At 37.7% G+C, this 17,974-nt stretch overlaps 1 protein-coding gene across 18 annotated transcripts in view; it reads right to left on the bottom strand.

Annotated features, from left to right (window-relative positions):
- Positions 1-17,974, bottom strand: part of da (transcription factor daughterless) — a 616,942-nt gene that overhangs the window by 173,862 nt on the left and 425,106 nt on the right. For 2 of the 18 annotated variants that reach the window (XM_081735780.1, XM_081735785.1), the window contains exon 1: positions 9,727-10,511. The exons of 15 other annotated variants lie outside the window; for them this stretch is intronic. In XM_081735780.1, coding sequence (XP_081591906.1) covers positions 9,727-9,930 — 204 coding nt within the window. In that variant the 5' untranslated portion in view covers positions 9,931-10,511. Of the gene's footprint in view, positions 1-9,726; positions 10,512-17,974 lie in introns of those variants that run through there. One more of the 18 variants, XM_081735784.1, reaches the window with a different exon arrangement.

Raw genomic sequence — 17,974 nt, 5'->3', positions numbered from 1 at the left:
ACAAGCGGCGGGAATGTGAGTGAAAGCTTATATTGTTCAGAAATCTGTCATAAGGCGGAAAAATACTTTTTAAAAAAATGGCGTCTACATTGCATAAAAAAATAAATACTATATTGAAAAGTGCCACTGTGCAGTAGGACTTGAAGTGTATCCGAAACTCACCAGTAGGATGATGATAACACATGCGACACATACGAGACGGTATCAAAAAATTTCGAGACTAGTTCTGTAACACGCCACCAGATGGCAGTGCAAAGTTGCACATATAGAAACAGGGAGAACCAACCTTCTTAAGTCAATGTGCTAAGAGATCATCTTGTGCACATCGGGAACAACGCAGCTGGTGCTATTTTGACGGTGCGTTACAATCTCTGCGATTTCGTCATGGATAGCAAGTTAGAACAACGAAAGGACGTGAAATTGTATGTGAAACTGGGCAAATCCGCCACAGAGACGTTTGACATGATTCCGCAAATGTACGGCGATGTTGCAATGAGTAGTTCGAGGTGTTTTGAGTGGCACGCACGCTTTAAGAGCAGAGAGCATCACTGGAAGACGAGAGATCTGGGTAACATTTTAAGGAGCACAACAGCTAAAAATGCTGAAACCACTCGGCAACTTGTGCACGAGGATCGTCGGAGAACAATCCACAACATTGCTGTATTTGTCGGTGTGTTATACGGAACAGTGTAAGATATCCTCACACGTGATTTGAGCATGCGCTGTGTTGATGTCAAGTTCGTCTCAGGCTGCTGACTCAGGAGCAGAAGGAACATCGCGTCGAAGACTGCCAAGAACTCCGTCTGCATGCCATGTCGAGAATCATTACCGTTGACGAAACTTGGGTGTATAGGTATGAACCTAAAACAAAGCAAGTTTTCACATTGGAAGAGTCCATCATCTCTAGGATCGAAAAAGTGAGGCAGGCGCACAGCTACACCAAGTGTATGTTCATCGTCTTTTTCGACATTCGTGATGCATGCGTTATGCATCATGAATTCATTCCCAGGAGCCAGATTGTCAATAGTGAGTTCTACTGCCAGGTTTTAAGGCGTCTAAAAGAGAACATTCGGCGAAAGCGAACAGGATCTGTGACGCGCGAAAACCTGGCTGGTCCCCGACGACAAAGCACTCTATCATCCTGCTCTCCTTACACGTGAGCTCACCAGAAATAAGATGATCGCACTTCCACATATATATACTACTCGCCATATCTGGTTTCTACGTACTTCGCCATCTTCTCGAAGCTGAAGATCCAGCTAAAAAGTCGCCGTTTGAACACCACTGCGGAGATCCAGTGAGAATCGCAGGTGCTTTACACGATTCGAAAATACTTCCAGGGCACATTCCAACAGTGGCAGCAACACTGGGAGCTCAGTATTGCTGCACAATGTGAATATTTTGAAGGTGATAGTGTGTAAACGTATAGATAAATATAGTACTTTCTTGTAAACAGAACCAGTCTCAAAACTTTTTGATACTATCTCGTACTCTAAGTAGGGGCGGATCCAGGACGAATTTCTGGGGGAGCGGTGAGTTTTAATACTGCTACTCAGAGCTACTTTTAAGGGCTCCAAACTCGGGGATGGGTTACAATTATATATAAAATAAGAAAGTTTTCTCTTCTGGGGGGAGGGGGCACTGACTTAAAGATAAGCCATGCCATGGAGGCTGCAATCCCTCTTTCAATATATAAATGGAAAAGATTAAATACAAGAATAGTACTCATTTAACTCAGCTATTGTAGGAATAGGCGTCTGTCTACTATTCTATGTAAACTGCACAAGTTGCATACTCAAATACGAACGACATCACGCAAATTTCTAGCGTCAAGAACACTGGATTGATATCTTGATCATCAAACAAATAGTTACATGTAGACCACTCCCTGTCGCACACGTTAATATTATTAGCCAATCATAGAAAGCAATGTTAACTTCATTCCGTCAGACACCAGATAAACCCTAAATGAGAAAACATATGTCCATTGTATGTTTATAAAACAGTCCCCACACTGCAAAAACTGGGCATTATAACATTCTGTGCCCAAATATAATGTTCAATTTTCACCCTACAGACTGAAATTCTATTGTTACTAAGCCTTCTCTAAGCTACATCATTTGAACTGTCATTATTTCTGTGCAAATACAATTTTTCGTAGGTTTCCTCTGGAAAATGTACAGTAACCTCTCAATTATTCGCTTTGCGGATTATCCGTGGTCTTCCTTTCCTCTTTTCTTTTTCAAAATATTTCAATCACAAACATAGAGGCGTTTTAACACGCACATTTCACTTTTTTCCCCCCCTTGGGAAAAGAAACCAGTAAATTTGTAAGTACAGAAAACTACAGTGTGTTTAAGAAAGAACTCCCTAGTTTTAATGTGTCCTAGAATCTGTACAAAGTGACATACACTATTCTAGTTTGTGGTGTTTGATTCATCAACTCTTCAAGTTTGGCTCCCCTGCAGTTGGCAGGTCTGCTTAATCTTGAGACGGCACCAGTGCTATTTTGTTTTTTTTTTTTTCTTTCTTTTCCTCTGCTTCCACAGTTCAGTCTAGGCACGCGTGTAGTGCACAGCAACTCAGCAACAATGTGTACTCCGCCAACAGAAAGCACAGTGTGTTATTTGGCTTGTGAAAACTGAGTCAGTTGTAACAGTGCAATATAATTTTAGACGTCAGTATGGTGGTGAACCATCTACAGCAAAAACTATCCGTCATTGGCTAAAGTCTTTCAAGGAAACCGGTAATGTTTTAAAAGCAAAATCACGAGGTAGATAGGGAACTTCTGAAGATGTTGTTGAATAGATCCGTGTTTTTTTGTGTTCGGAGCCCGAAGAAGTCATTGGCCAGACGTAGTCTACAGTTAGGAGCGCCTAAAGGTACTGTGTATGATGATGTGCGTAAAAGACTTAAGTTGCGCACCTACAAATTGCTACTGTTACATGAAATTAAACCTACAGATAAAATCGAAAAGTATGAGTTTGCTGCTTTCTACACAAAAATTGATGATCATGCCAATTTTTTTTAAAAAAGATTATCTTTCTGATGAAGCTACATTTTATGAAATCATTTACGGGAAAGAATTGTCGCGGCGATTGGGACAGTTACACCTGAAATGTTGGTGAATACGTGGCGAGAAGTGGAATATCGTCTCGACTTGTGCAGGTCCACAAATGGATCCCACGTTGAAGTCTACCAACATTAAACAAAACTTGAAGGAATTCTCTTTCATGATATGTACTCATTGATGTAAGTTTACATTCATCTCCCAATTAAATTTACACTTAAAACTAGGGAGTTCTTTTTCAAACGCCCTGTACTGTTCATTTGTGTTTTTTGGCCACTTTGAGGCTACCCAATTCCGAGGATAATCGGAAGTTAATTGCATTATGTCACGCTCAAATCGTCATGTTTGTAAACGAGGGGACTCAGAGGATAAAGTATAAATCACAATTCCTCAAATTGCACAGTAAAACGAAAAATGAAATGAAGTGAAATCTTTGAGTTTTACGTCCCACGGTTGTGCCGGTTAGGCTAAAGGAGACGGTGATGATGAGTAATGAATGAAATGGTGGAATGATGAAAGTGGGAGAACCCCGAGAAAACCCACGCACACGGTGTTTGTCCACCACAAAGTTTACTTAGCGGGGGCTGAGATCGAAACCGGGACCCCAAGCACCAGAGGTGAACGCTCTACCACTGAGCCACCGCGGACCACAGTAAAACGATATATATATATATATATATATATATATATATATATATATATAGTGATCAGAAAAATGGAAACACCTGAACGAAATTGCAACTTACCAGATTAATATGGTGTCGGGCGACCTTTCGCCTTCAGAACAGCCTTGATGCGACGTGGGATGGAGGCATAGAGGTCGTGAATGGTAGCAAGTGGAATTTTACACCATTCCTCGTGCAGGGCATCGGCCAGTTCTGTGAGAGAGGATGGAGGTGGAAATCGTTGCCAGAGTCGTGTTTCCTAGACGAACCACAGATGTTCAATTATGTCGAGATCTGGGGATTGGGCGGGCCAGGGGAGGTGCTGAACTTCATCCCGATGTTCCTCAAACCACGCTGCAACAACGCCAGCTGTGTGAATGGGTGCATTATCATCCTGGAAGATGGCGTCATTGTCCGGGAACAACATCCGGACCATACGATGCAAGTGGTCTCCTAAAATTGTGACATAATCGTTGGCAGTGATTCGTCCGCTAAGTGTGACCACATGACCCAATGAAAACCATGATATGGCGGCCCACAGCATCACCGAGCCGCCGCCATGTTTCACAGTTGGGCGGAGACACTGCAGATCATAAGCTTCTTTGGGCGTTCTCCACACATAAACACCGCCCGTGGTTGGGAATAGGGTGAAGGATGACTCATTCGACCATATCACACGTTTCCAGTTCTCAACGGTCCAAGTTGCATGGTCGCGGCACCATTTGCGGCGTGCGAAAGCGTTATGGTCCCTGATGAGCGGTTTGGCCCGTGCAACACGACCCCGTAAGTTCATGTCGTGTAATTCGCGGCGGACTGTGATTGTCGAAACAGGGCGGGGGAGGTGCTGATTGAGTTCCTCCGTCACTTGCTCCGCAGTGGCACGAAGGTTCTGCGTGACAATGCGCTTTAATACCCGGCGTGACCTCTCACTCATGATTTTCTTCCGCCCACTGTTCCGCTTCCCCGATGTGGTTTTCCCGTGTGTTGTGTAGGCCGTCATCACCTTCGACACTGTCCCACGCGACACACCTAACACAGTAGCCACTGCCGTCACACACTCCACATAACCGTGCACCAACAATTTGCCCTCTTTGAAAATCCGAGAGGTCTCCCATTTTACACTACCTCCGTCTGCTGCAGCCACTGGACACTGCTATTCCACTGCGCCTGATGTAGTATGGAGACCGACCTAACACACCACCACCAGCGGTGCGGCGCTGCGGGCGCCACGACACCACTGCCAACCCGTACATCTGACGTGTTGTCAACTACAGGTGTTTCCATTTTTCTGATCACCATCTGTATATATATATATAGGAAAAAATCTAGACAGGGAATCAGAAAATATCACATTTCTAAGAGTTTTCTTATTGTTTATATTGTATTAGAGACGTATTACATTAAATACTGCAAACAAAATAAACATACAGGTAGTAGAGAATCATCAGACCCTGGATTCAACTACATCCTGTTATGGGAAATACAATGAAGGTTACAAACTATTTCCTATCATTTATGTTCTAAAAGTTATTTTTTCTTCTTTTAATTTTAATTCATTTTCTACACTTTCTGTTTCCTCTAGGGACATATTTGTCCTATTTAAATATCTTAAAACGAGGCACTGAAAAAAAAAAAGTTGAACGGCTAGGCATTCAGTATTTCAGTTCCATTTTTTGGAAACTAAAAATTATTGAATAAAGGGAGTTCCATATTAGATTTCTGGGCTTTTTGGCATATATTATGGTCATGTTAGTTCGTTACCTATGAGGACGTTGCTCGGCGATCTCCAACTCCCGGCAAATAAGGAAGAAAGAAGCGTCCTAGAACGATTATATTAAATTCCATCCTGCCATTTGCCTGGCGAAAATGAGGAAAACTTTATTTCAGGGTGGTTGGCCTGAAAAAGCTTTTACACTTTTACAACTGAGGTCCTACTGAGAATTAAACTCGGAAACACTTTTAATATTATTTTTCAGTGTGTTAGGAGACTAATTATTTGTTGAGGCAAATTTCCTACCAGAAAGGGGCCTTGTATACGAAAATCATGCGTCTTAGCTACCCAACTACGAGGGTGTGGGGATGGAGAGAACAAAAATTTATTTTGTATTAGAGACTTGAAATCATCCCGGTAAAATTCTACCAGATAACGCGTTTAGACGTTAACAATAGAAATTTTTTTGATTTATTACACTGAGTACTTAACTGTTGGTATGTGTCAGAAATTGATGAAAATATGAGAGGTTGATCACGAGATGCGAACCAGGACTTTCAAAAGCTATGTAGGGCCGCTAAACTTTTATCTACACCTCCGCTAAATCGAATCCAAATGCAACCCGTTTAACAGGCAAAACATTTTCACAGAGCCGCTTTTTGAAAACACTGTTTTGAGTGTGTGTGTATGTGATAATCGGATCTTATTCCACTTTACAATTTTATCAACTAGCCCATACTCACGGGCCCAAAACAAGACAAGATTGTTACCGATGACACTTGATCCACTATATGAAATAGCTGATGAAATAGGTTTCCTCTTCAACACAGAAAAAAAAAAAAAAATACTTCCCTTCTTATCACTTCTGGGTTTCTAGGCTTCAAAATCCCAGTTTTCTTTCTCTCGCTCTTTTCTTTTTTTCTTTCAATTTTCTTTAACCCTGCAAGTGTCGGGATGACGAAGAACATTATCAATAGCGATATTAATACTAACCCCCCATTTGCACATTTAATGTAAAACTAACAAGAAATCAGTGTTCCCAAATAATCAGTATATTTGTCTCGTCTTCGATGCATAACTCTTGTCCAAATTCTAATAGACGTTCAAATTTTAATTCAAACAGAATGTAGCAAGAAGAGTATATAAAACAACATACGAGTAACTGAATGAACGGTGATTATCACTTTCCGAATTTTATGAGATTGGTGTTAAAGAGTGAGAAATCAATTATAATTAGTCACATTTCATTAAAACATGAATACCGAGGTTTCTTACTAACAAGACCAGATACTCATCCCTAATCTGCAGGCTACAAATGTTGGAAATCAGTCAAAAAGATATGAAAAGACATTCGTCAATAAGATGATAGGAGTGACGGATATTATCTACTACAACAATAGTATCGAACCAAACATATTGTAAGAAATAATGATGAACAAAAGCAATTTTCAACTGAATAGCACGAGACGAAATCCCATAAAACATCCTCGTAAATATAATATGACAAAATCAGAAGCACTGCTGAGTAACATGATAAATAAAATTTTTAAAAACTTCAAGGCAGACAGTTGTAAAGAGGATTTGCACACAACTTTTAACACGTATCACGCAATATGTGATTTCTTTTAAAAGTTTAATGTTCTGTGACTATGCACCTTGGCTAAGGAAGAATCCCAAGAAAACCCACGAACACAATGCACACCAGAAAATTAATTTGGTCCCGGCTAGGATCGAACCAGGGACCTCATGCACCAGAGGTGGACGCTCTACCACTGAATCACCGTGACCCTTTGAGTGAAATTTGTTAAAAAAAAAAAAAAATCTTGAATACTATCTATAGACGAAAAGATTTTTCTTTCATAAAGCTGGCGGGCACGATTTAATGTGAAGATAATCTGTTCAAGATTTAAATTCAAACTATAAAGTGAAATTTCTAGCTTTACATCTCATGCTTTTGTTCTGTATTCTAAAGGAAATGGACAAAATAAAAGTAAGAAATTGGTAGAATGAGAATGTGAGGGAAGCGGAAGAGAACCTTGAGAAAACTCACAGATGTTCAGATGTAAGAGCTCCACCACCGAGTTACCGCAGCCCTGTGATTGGCTGAATGATTACTAGATATTTAGTTGGGACCTTAGTAGTGGGGTTGTTTGTTCCCGTCACGGCACCTCTGGATTTTGCCTGGACGTTCGTAGTACATAAAACTAAGTCGTGTCAGAGTTGTCTAATGAAGTCTCGTATCACCACCGAAATTTGTTTTTATATTTTGAAAGAATAACAAATCTATTATCTGATGTATACGTGATGCTACATTTATAATGGGAGAGGAGAGACCCGTTACCCCAAAATTGAGAATTAATATTTACACTCTCAGAATTCAGACGCAGTTCGCTTCAATTTAGATTTCTGGGAATTCGGCATCTATGGAAATGGTGCCCGTCATGTATGAGGAATGAAGTCCCTCGGTGAGCAGACTAACGATTGGCGAAGGAAGCGGTCTGGAACCTATAAGTTAGGTACCACTCCGGCATTTGCCTGGTGTAAATAAGGAAAACCTCATTCAGGGTGGCTGGCCTGAAAAAGCGTTTTACACTTTTTCGACAGAGTCCCCTCACCGAGGGCTTCAATTTGCTTTGGTGGAAATCGATGTGCTAACTATACATCACGTACCTAAAACTCGTTTGACGGTTAAAAGTTTTTATGGGTTTATAACTCCAGGAAGATTATATATAAATGATTAAATATTACATATAACAATTTCCAAATATATACATTAAAAAGTTATGCAGTGGTCGAAGTAAGACGGTATGCGGTGGTATGCCATACCGCCTCTGGTTTTTCAGTAATGAGGACATACCATATCTGTTTTTTCAGTGATCAAGACAACATTTAAATAGCCGGTATGTTGTGTCAAAATCATAATAAAACATACCACCTCTGCTTTTTTCCCCACTTCGAACACTGAAGTTATGTCAGTAAAGGATACAAACATTTATTGTTATTATTATTATTATTATTATTATTATATTATTATTATTATTATTATTATTATTGCAAGGGCTATAATAATCAGAGATACTTAATACTGCATAACAGCCATTTTTTTTAATGAAAAGGTGTTGAGATAGTTAAAGTATAGCTAAAATACTATAACAACCTAACTCATAGTCTTAAAAAAGACAGGACGTAGAAATTATCTAATACTCTATTAGTATAACAATTTACTCTCGATCAATAAATGTCTACGATGTGATACTGTAATATAAGTTAAAGTAATTAACCAATGCAGTCTATCTCGTATCACGTATCTCTATGTATTTTGTTGTGCTTTCTTTTCTTACAAAAATTATTTTTAAAATAAACCAGTTGAGAATGCTCCAAGGGCATTGCTAGAACGAACTTACAAAGAATGCACAGATGGAGCGGGAAGGATAACTGTGATTCTTCCTGCAATGTAACAGTATGCCTATATATATCTCGCAAAACATCATCTATGATTTAGTGTTCCCGAAATAATGCTCCTTAAATCTCCCGAAATTCGAACTTTTTGGAAAATATGTAGGGAACGGTGGCCAGGGGCTACCGGTTACTATTTGGCACCAAATGTTCACTATCCTCTTAGGTATTGATCAACGGCAATATGATCTCTGTATGACTTATTGTTTCCGAGATAACAATCCTTAAATTCCCAAAATCGGAACTATTTTTTGCCGCCTCGATAACTAGTTTTAATTAGCTTTATTTCTTCAACCTGAGAAGTCATGTGGGAATCCTATAAACTGACATTTCACGAAAACTTGTTAGTTCACTGAATACTGGGATTGTACTTATAAATTTCTTCCAAATGTCATTTGTTGATTACTTCCGGTGTAAAATTGTTTTTATCACTTTCTTGCAGTTAGTTCTAACTCGGAATGTCTCCGCTCCCGAGCAGGGACGAAGTGGTGAACTTTGGCCCACCCAAAAATAAGCATTTTCATCTGTATCATGCTGGCCCAGACATACAACCTATGTTAAACTGTACGTCATCTCATGACAACTGGGAAGAACTGATGATCTTTAAACGTTGAGAAGAATGTTAAATCCAGATGAACGAACTGAAGTGCTAAGAGAAAGGAAAAACGGGAAAATCTACTGATACACTTCATTCAACAGTTACCACAACCTAGAATTGAACCTAGAACTTTCCGCCTCCGAGGTAATTCTCCGAACACTGAACTACAAAGCTCAGTGATGTTAACAGAAATAAATAAAAATAAAAATGAAGAAAACAAACTTACCCCGCTCTCTCGTCCACTGCAGTAGCTCCAAAACTGAGAAGCTTCATGTGGCGATGTATAATTATTCATACTCCCTCTCATTGCTGCATTGTTACAAGTAGTTGCTGTGTCAGGAAGAATATATTCGGGGGTCGAAGACGCACGGGGACGGACAACACTGTTACAGTTAGAAGCACCAGCCCCAAACTCATTTGCGCGCATCATCTCGCTTCTAACAGGAGCTCGCAAGAAAGTGAACTCATGTCGCCAGGCTGTCTGGAGTGTCCAACTAATGTCAACAAAAATGTTGCTGGTCAGCAAGTGTCCAGGGTGTATAGTCACGCTTTCGCAACAGGTTCTCAAATGCAGGAATGGCAACACTGTCAATGTTGCCAGATAGTACCATTAATAAGCGTCTCTGTTTTTTCTATGAAGATAACACTATGGAAAGGAATTTGCGCACTCAACATGCACACACACTAACCGAACACTGAAACACTAAAGTAAAATAGACAACTTTCGGCTACAAACATGTATTTCCAGAGCCACCTGGTGGTATGTCCTGTCGTTCATGCACCTGCACCCTTTCCCCCCGCTGATTTATATCGCGTCAACAACAAAGCATTCTTTTTCTCTATGATATAGTAAGTATATAGCTTTTGTTTGCGATTTCGAACGATAACATTGTCAAAATTTAAGACTCAACACACAGCACAAAACTCTTATAACAACACAAGTTACCATCAATGCATTACAGCGACTTCATCCTGACTACGAGAGAACTAGCGTCGTTTCCCCCGCTCTCAATCACACATATACACATGCTTGCTTCTGGCTTAGCTTCGGACACGAACAGTCCGCGCCGTGACGAGTGAAACCAACAAAGGGCAAGGAGCCAAGCTTTGAGAGAAATACGGGTGGGAACGTACCGAATAATTTTCGTATCTATACACAAATATTCTGTTATTCGCTTCTTTCCTTTTGAATATAGAGCTTTTCCAGCGCCAAGGCTGCGTATGACAGACCTAGAGTTTAATTTGGAATCGAAAACAAAACAACGTGAGCAGATGGATATATTTAATATAAACCAGTTGGATATTCGTGGGCCTATTTATACTGGAAACTAAATGCATTAACCTTTGGCATATGTCATTATTACTTCCACTGTTTTACACCATGTGAAGCTGATATACACAACTACTAAATACAGTGTACAACAGAAACGAAGCGAAATCGTCATTTTATTTTCATCAAAAGAATCGTGATTAAAATTTGGAAAAGATAGTCTTCTGGCAATTTCACAAGACTACGAAATAGTGACGATAGTTTAGGTCAAGTTAACAACTGAGTAGTACAACATGATTATACCAGGAAATCTTCATTAATTTCTAAGCTGTACACACTGTCTTACGACTATTCCCTGAAGGTTAGCGGGGAAGGTATTAAATGCAAGTGAATGATACAATAATCGTTGAATTAACGTAACGAGAGAGAGCGAGGTGCACAATGGGGTTAAATTGTTACTGTAACACTTTCTATCTTCAGTTTAACATGTAGTCTTGGAAATATTCTCGAAGAAGCATAATTCATTTTACATTATATCTTAGTAATTATTTCCCAAGGGAAGGTACAGAACATGAAATATATTTACGACTAACATTAGATTTCTTTACAAGTCTGGATTTCTTAATGGCAAGTTACACACAGCCTGTATAATAGAAATTCAATCCCGGAATTAGGCTAAAGGAGACGGATGATCAATGAAAGTGAATGATTATGAAAAATGGTGGAATGAAAATGTGAGAGGAAACGGAAGGAACTCAGAGAAAACCCACGGACACGATATTGTCTACAACTAACTTGCATGGTTGGGGATTGAATCAGAGGTCTCTCACACCTGCATTATGCCACTGTACCCCCGCCTGTATAATACAAGTAGCCAAAAGTACCAAGAAAACGTTACCCTATATATTGGATTACAGAAAGTTTCGAACTTCCCTTGAAAGTAAAGCAGATCTAAATATTGTCGCTTTGTGGGCATCAGCATCTCAAACTGGTATTTCATGGTAATTTAATCATGATTATTTACATCAAGCATATATCATTTCAACAGAGTATCTTAGCTGCTCCTTCAGGAAAAATAAAAACATTCATTTAACTCTTCTGATGAGGAAACAAACACGATTATGAAATCAATTTCATGATTTATACGCACTCCTACCGCGAATCGACCCAGTTTTCGAATCAAAACCGAGTGTTACTCATTTTGCCACACCGGCCACACACCACCAAAATTACATCAAGTCTTTAACTTAACGTCCGATAATTATGCCTTGTAATTAAAGTTTATTATTATGAAGAAATCGTGGAATGAAAATGTAGCATGAAACGTAGAACCACAATTATGCCTTTTAGACTGAGATGGACGTTTATTTTGAGAGGAACTATTATGAAGAATTTGTGGACTGAAAATTACGAGAAAACAGTAGAACCACGAGAAAATCCGTGGACACGATATTCTCCATCATACCACGGAAAGTTAATATTTGTTTTAATAGTTCTAGTTTTATTACGTAACTTTTACACAATAGCTTATAACAAGAATTTGAAGTTCCTACATAATCTTTATTTTACACAGAACACAAATATCGGACGTGAAACTACAAGAAACAGCCTCACAAGCTGATGTGATGGTAAAGTTGTTGCGAAATTTAATTTGCTAAATCATATCAGTTACCTATATTTTCGTTTACTTCTTTTTTAAAATACACTTCAAGTATCTGATCTATTTAAAAACAGAAATTAGGTTTTACAGTCGCACCTGGCTAAATAAATGCCAGCGGCCACTTTCGTATAATGATTGCAAAGAACTGGATAGTAACGTGTTGTACGAAACAATTTCCAACGCTGAATGGATCACACCACCTCATTTCATGGTAGGCTCCACGCAGTCTACTCTCTATTCCATGGTCTCCACAGTATCTTCAGACGAAATATTGTGTTCTTGTTCTCTTACTACAAGATTAGGTTCTCTGCGAGAATAAGAAAACAAACAACAACCAATGCTGTTCGCAGTCGCAATGAGTTAAAATTATATACATACAGTATATAACCTATATGCAGTGCCAGATTTACGTATAAGCTAAACAAGCTATAGCTTAGGGCCCCGCTCTCCTGGGGGTTCCAAAAAATTAAACGAAAAAACTGGACATATATTTCCAAAATATAAGATAAACAATAAATAAAATACTATTGTAACGATCTATATATAGCAACAATGCATCATGTAGTGTATTCTTCTAGGATGCAAATAATGGGGGGGGGGGGAATCCTGCAAGCCTGCTTCCTAAAATATGACTACATAAAGGGCCCCATTACCTGTAATAGCTTAGGGCCCCACCAAACCTAAATCCGACTCTTCCTATATACACCTTTCGACACCTATATGCACCATTATGCGGTTACAACACTGACCGCATAATGGGTAATATGGAAATAGTTAGCGATAAGCAGTTATATGTTTCACTCTTGATATTATTCCTTTGTTGCAACCGAAAGTGATAAGACATAATTAGCACTTGCTGTTTCAATATTAATCTCCACATAGCAGCAAGAGCAAATAGTAAGAGATGGAAATTAATGGGTTTTTAACATGGATTCATTGGGTCTATCTTTGATTTTATCCCTCTATTGCAACCAAGACCTACTACTTCAAGTTTAAGTATTGAATTCGTATAGTCTGAAAGTCTACTACAGTTCAAGAACCTTACTTGTTTATTGTTGAGTTTTACGTACACTCATGTCCAAAATTATTGTCGCATGTCTAAAAATATGTTGATGTAGGAATATAATTTGATAACGAATTCGCCCGGTATTTCTCATAATGTTAGTGTGTGTATAATCGCAAAGACAATGTATGTGGCAAATTTCATGTCAAAATGGCAGTAAGTAAGAACAATAAAACTTTCTTGTCCATTTAACAACATTTTGTTTACTCATTCTAATTTTCGTATTTATAATTACTTTCCTATGAAATTTACCACAAATACACATTTTCCGATTATACGCATAGTATCAGTATCAAAGTACCCTGCAAAACATTATCAAATTATATTCTTACAAGAAGACAGTTATAGATATGCGACAATCATTTTGGACATGAATATACCACCGATCCGACCTTTAGTCTGAAGGAGTCTATGAAAGTTGGATATGGTAATAAAAGGAACAGTGAAAATACAAGACATAATCTTGCCCTGACACAGGGGTATGATGAATACGAGTTTTAAGAGCACAGGTTCCGCTCGTTTTTTCTTTTCTTTCTTTTTCTTTTTTCATTTTTTTTTTTTGAAAGGTGGATATTTTTCATTGAAAATACCACAACTGAACTTTATATCATATTGATACTTTTAAGAACGTTAAATTGGATAAAATTTGATATCAAAGAAAGTTCATTTCGTCGCAACCAACTCCTGTCTCCTCTAACATTACTATTTTGGGAGGGGGGGATAGAGAACATTAATCTCGACTTTTATTACCAATTAGGTCAATCGATTACTTATCAGCAACGAGAACTAATGTTTACTTACTCCTATATTAAACAATCTCAGCTCTAAAATAGTATGAAATTTCATAAGGAGTGATCCTGAGTTATGGAGCAGTTACTTTTTTTCTTTGTAACATTGTAATGTTTTGTACTAAATCCCTTGCCTGCTTTTCAATTTATATGTTATTATTACACATACAGCATGACTATTAAAATTATACAATAATCTGTAAACAAAATAATAAACTGAACGAAGTGCTAGTTATGAAACTACATATTACTGTGGTACTACATAAAATGTTTTACGTCCCACGATTATGGCTTGTACGCTAAAGGTAAAAGATGGTTAATAGTGGAATGAGAATATGGGAAGAAACTAAAAAATCTCATGAGAATCCACGAATAGAATGTCGTATAACACACACCAGAAGTGAGTGCTCAACCACTGAGCGACCGTGTCCCTAATTTTGTTACACTTTTAGTATTATAACAATGCTGAAACTATACCACAGCTGGAAATAGTGGTGGCGAAACTAGCTTCGGACCCTCCATCCATTCAGCAGAACTAGAAAAAAAAAAAAAAAAAAAAACCTTATCCGAACTGTTTCATAACTTGAGGGTGTCCCCCAAATCGTGGAGTCTGCGGGTAGTTATCGCCGTCATTGGCTGGTAAGACATAGTTTAAGATTTGTTGTGACTTGTTCATAGTTTATTTTCTAAGAAATCATAAGGCTAATAACGAGTTTTCGGGAATCTGTAATCAGGATCAGCAGCTTTTTCTGAAACTTCTTTACGTCAGGGAAATGACACGATCTGAACATGCAAAATACACTATATCAAACAATATACCGATTCACCTTTAAACTTAAAAAAAGGAATCATTTAGAGCAATATTAATGTAAAATTCTCACGGAATACAACACAAATCAAAAGCTCATCCTGTGATGTTTAAACAAATCCCTTTAGCTTCCAAGTTATTTGACATTACGGTAAGGTCCAGTTCCTCTATTGAAAGCTAAAAAGAAGCTTCTCTCCAACCGAGCGTTACCAAATTAAATGAGCGTAGCCAACACCAATCTAACTCTCTGAAGATTTAACTATAACAAACTAAACGTTCTTCAAGTTATCTCTGTATATTTGTTACGCTGGCACTTCATATAATAAAACCGAATCCCAAACACCTGTTATCAGCTCAAATAAAGAAGAAAACTTTGCAATATTCATTAAACAGCTTGGTCTTCCAAGCAATGACCTGTCACTGCCTGCCACTATGATCGGTTAGTGACTTCAAATTTATAATAATATAAATACAGCGCATTATATCAATATGAAGAAATTGGATGGAAATTAAATCTAATACAAAATTAGGAAGTTCACGTTTGAAGAGGTAATTTTAAGTTCCATATTCATTATGTACAGTTTTCGACAACACAAAATATGCAACAATTAGGGAGCTTCTTGCATTAAGCCAATGTTTCTCAAACTTTTTCATTCATGGAACCCTTTCACGTCCAAACTAAAATGCCGAAACCCACGAAAATAGTATTAAATTATTTGACAATTTATAATAGTAATACCAATCTTTTGACGATAATAAGTAAATTCCAATCCACTTCTAGATACGGATAGAGACTTCTGCTTTTATATTTGCTTCCTTAATATTGGTTTGTACATCGGAAAAAGTCCAAGAAGTTGAAATTTCCCACTCGAAAAAGGGGAAAACCCTCCCACAATTTTTTTTTTAGTTTTTTCGAATTTCGAAACCTTTTTCGTTATGGTTCTAAAGAAGTGTCGGGAAGGGACTTTTGTAATTTTCGATTTTTCCAAAAAATTATATATTTTTAAAATTATTCTGGTTCAAACTTTAAAAAAATCCGAAAGACCCAAAATTCAAACCAACTTGTAGATGAGATGAGACTTGCGAATTTTTTTATTCGCTTCCTCGAGGTAGGTTTATATGGACCCCCAGGAACTTTTGACGGAACCCCTGGGTTTCCCGGAACACACTTTGAGAAACGCTGCATTAAGCTTTAGTAAACTGACTCCGAATGTCAGAAAACTGGTACCAGTGTAATGGCACAAATCATCTAACTAAATATCGGCCTGGGTAGATGAGTTCAAAACCTTCTGGACTGAGGTAATTTGATATCTCGTACTACACGATGTAATAATACATTTCTCTCAGAAAAATCCAAAACGAGAAGTTTAATGGTGAAGTACTTCTAATAAATAAATATGATCTTACAATAACATAACCAATTTATCTCGGATAAACTCGGATTAGTTTGCTAACAGGGATGAGCTTTGTTCAAACAATGCCGCCAATGATTTTATTATATGTAAATAACCGAGAGGGCATAGGTAAATGGTTAGCATTTTTGTTTCCCATTCGAAAGTCGTTGGTTTGAAATTGGTGCATTACCATCTTCACATAGGTTTTATAAGGATTTTTTTCTACCTACCTTCAACATTATTCGCATGTAATTCTAAACATTCGCAATAACTGATATACAATCCTAAGAAAAATTCTACCTTTTGAATTTTTAAAAAATATACTTACTACAGAGTACATAATACTTTTGCAAACAATGAGATCAAAGCAGTGTAACTCTTCCAAATGGAACCTTCTAAACAGCAAGGTAATTTAGCCTACTTGACACTCATGACAGAAGTATTGACGGCAACACGTCCATTAAACGTGATTTGTTTACACAACGAATTGGTTCATTCATAAAGAAATGTACACAGTATTACACACTTCATTTGTTCGTGCAATGAAAGCTGCTTTTACCATTTTGGAAACACAGGTGTGCTTCCTACCTGCGATAATCAAGTATACGTGAGTAGGATGGAACTTACTTTTCTCCGAATTTGTACCCACCCACTACTACTCGACACTGACAATTACCTGAAGGTCGTTATGTCATATAAAGGGAACCATTTGATACAGGATTTTAGTTTCTCGATAAGAACGGTAAAAAGCAAGAAACAGACGACGAACTATACATCGCACACGTAATTTGTGTCAATTCCCTTCATACTATACACTACGAATTTTGTCTTGCTTTCAGATTCATTTTTTTAAGTAGAGCTCTACAGTAAATATGACAAAGCAGAACGGTACGTGTATCGAAAAAATCCATATCATAAGCCTATATGTTTATGTAGAATATAAAACAACTAATTCGGTATCTTCAACGAAAAACAAAAGGTATCACTAATACTTCATTTCTCACTATACTTAGTTCATGTTTCTACAACTTTTTCCTTTTAAATGACAATATACAAATAAGTGGTTGACTTATGTGGATTTCCTTAAACATAACAAATAACATGATAAACACAACTCTTACAGACAATACGTATGAATGAATTCAAAACAAATGACACATTTTCCTTTCCCCCTTTCTCCTTCAAAGTACAAACAATATGGAAAGCAAACTAATTCAATTTATATACAAACCCTGTTAAACGAAACAGTGATCAATTAGTGGAGAATTAGTAATCTATCACTATAAAATCATTGTTTATAATTGAAACTGTGTTGTACTAACTTCGTTCACTAAAGCAATCCATAATGCTCTCATTTACTACAAAATAAATCACTTTTTTTCTTTTTACATGTTTGATTTTTACAAATAATTTAATCTTTTCTAAACACTACAATTGGCTATCTTCGAAGTTACTAAAGATTTATCCCCACGTCTCTGTATCATTTAATTG

The sequence above is a fragment of the Thermobia domestica genome, chromosome 13 (assembly GCF_964235325.1).
Source record: "Thermobia domestica chromosome 13, izTheDome1.hap1.1, whole genome shotgun sequence".
Classification (NCBI taxonomy): Eukaryota; Metazoa; Arthropoda; class Insecta; order Zygentoma; family Lepismatidae; genus Thermobia; species Thermobia domestica.
This window is presented reverse-complemented; position numbering and strand designations above follow the sequence as displayed.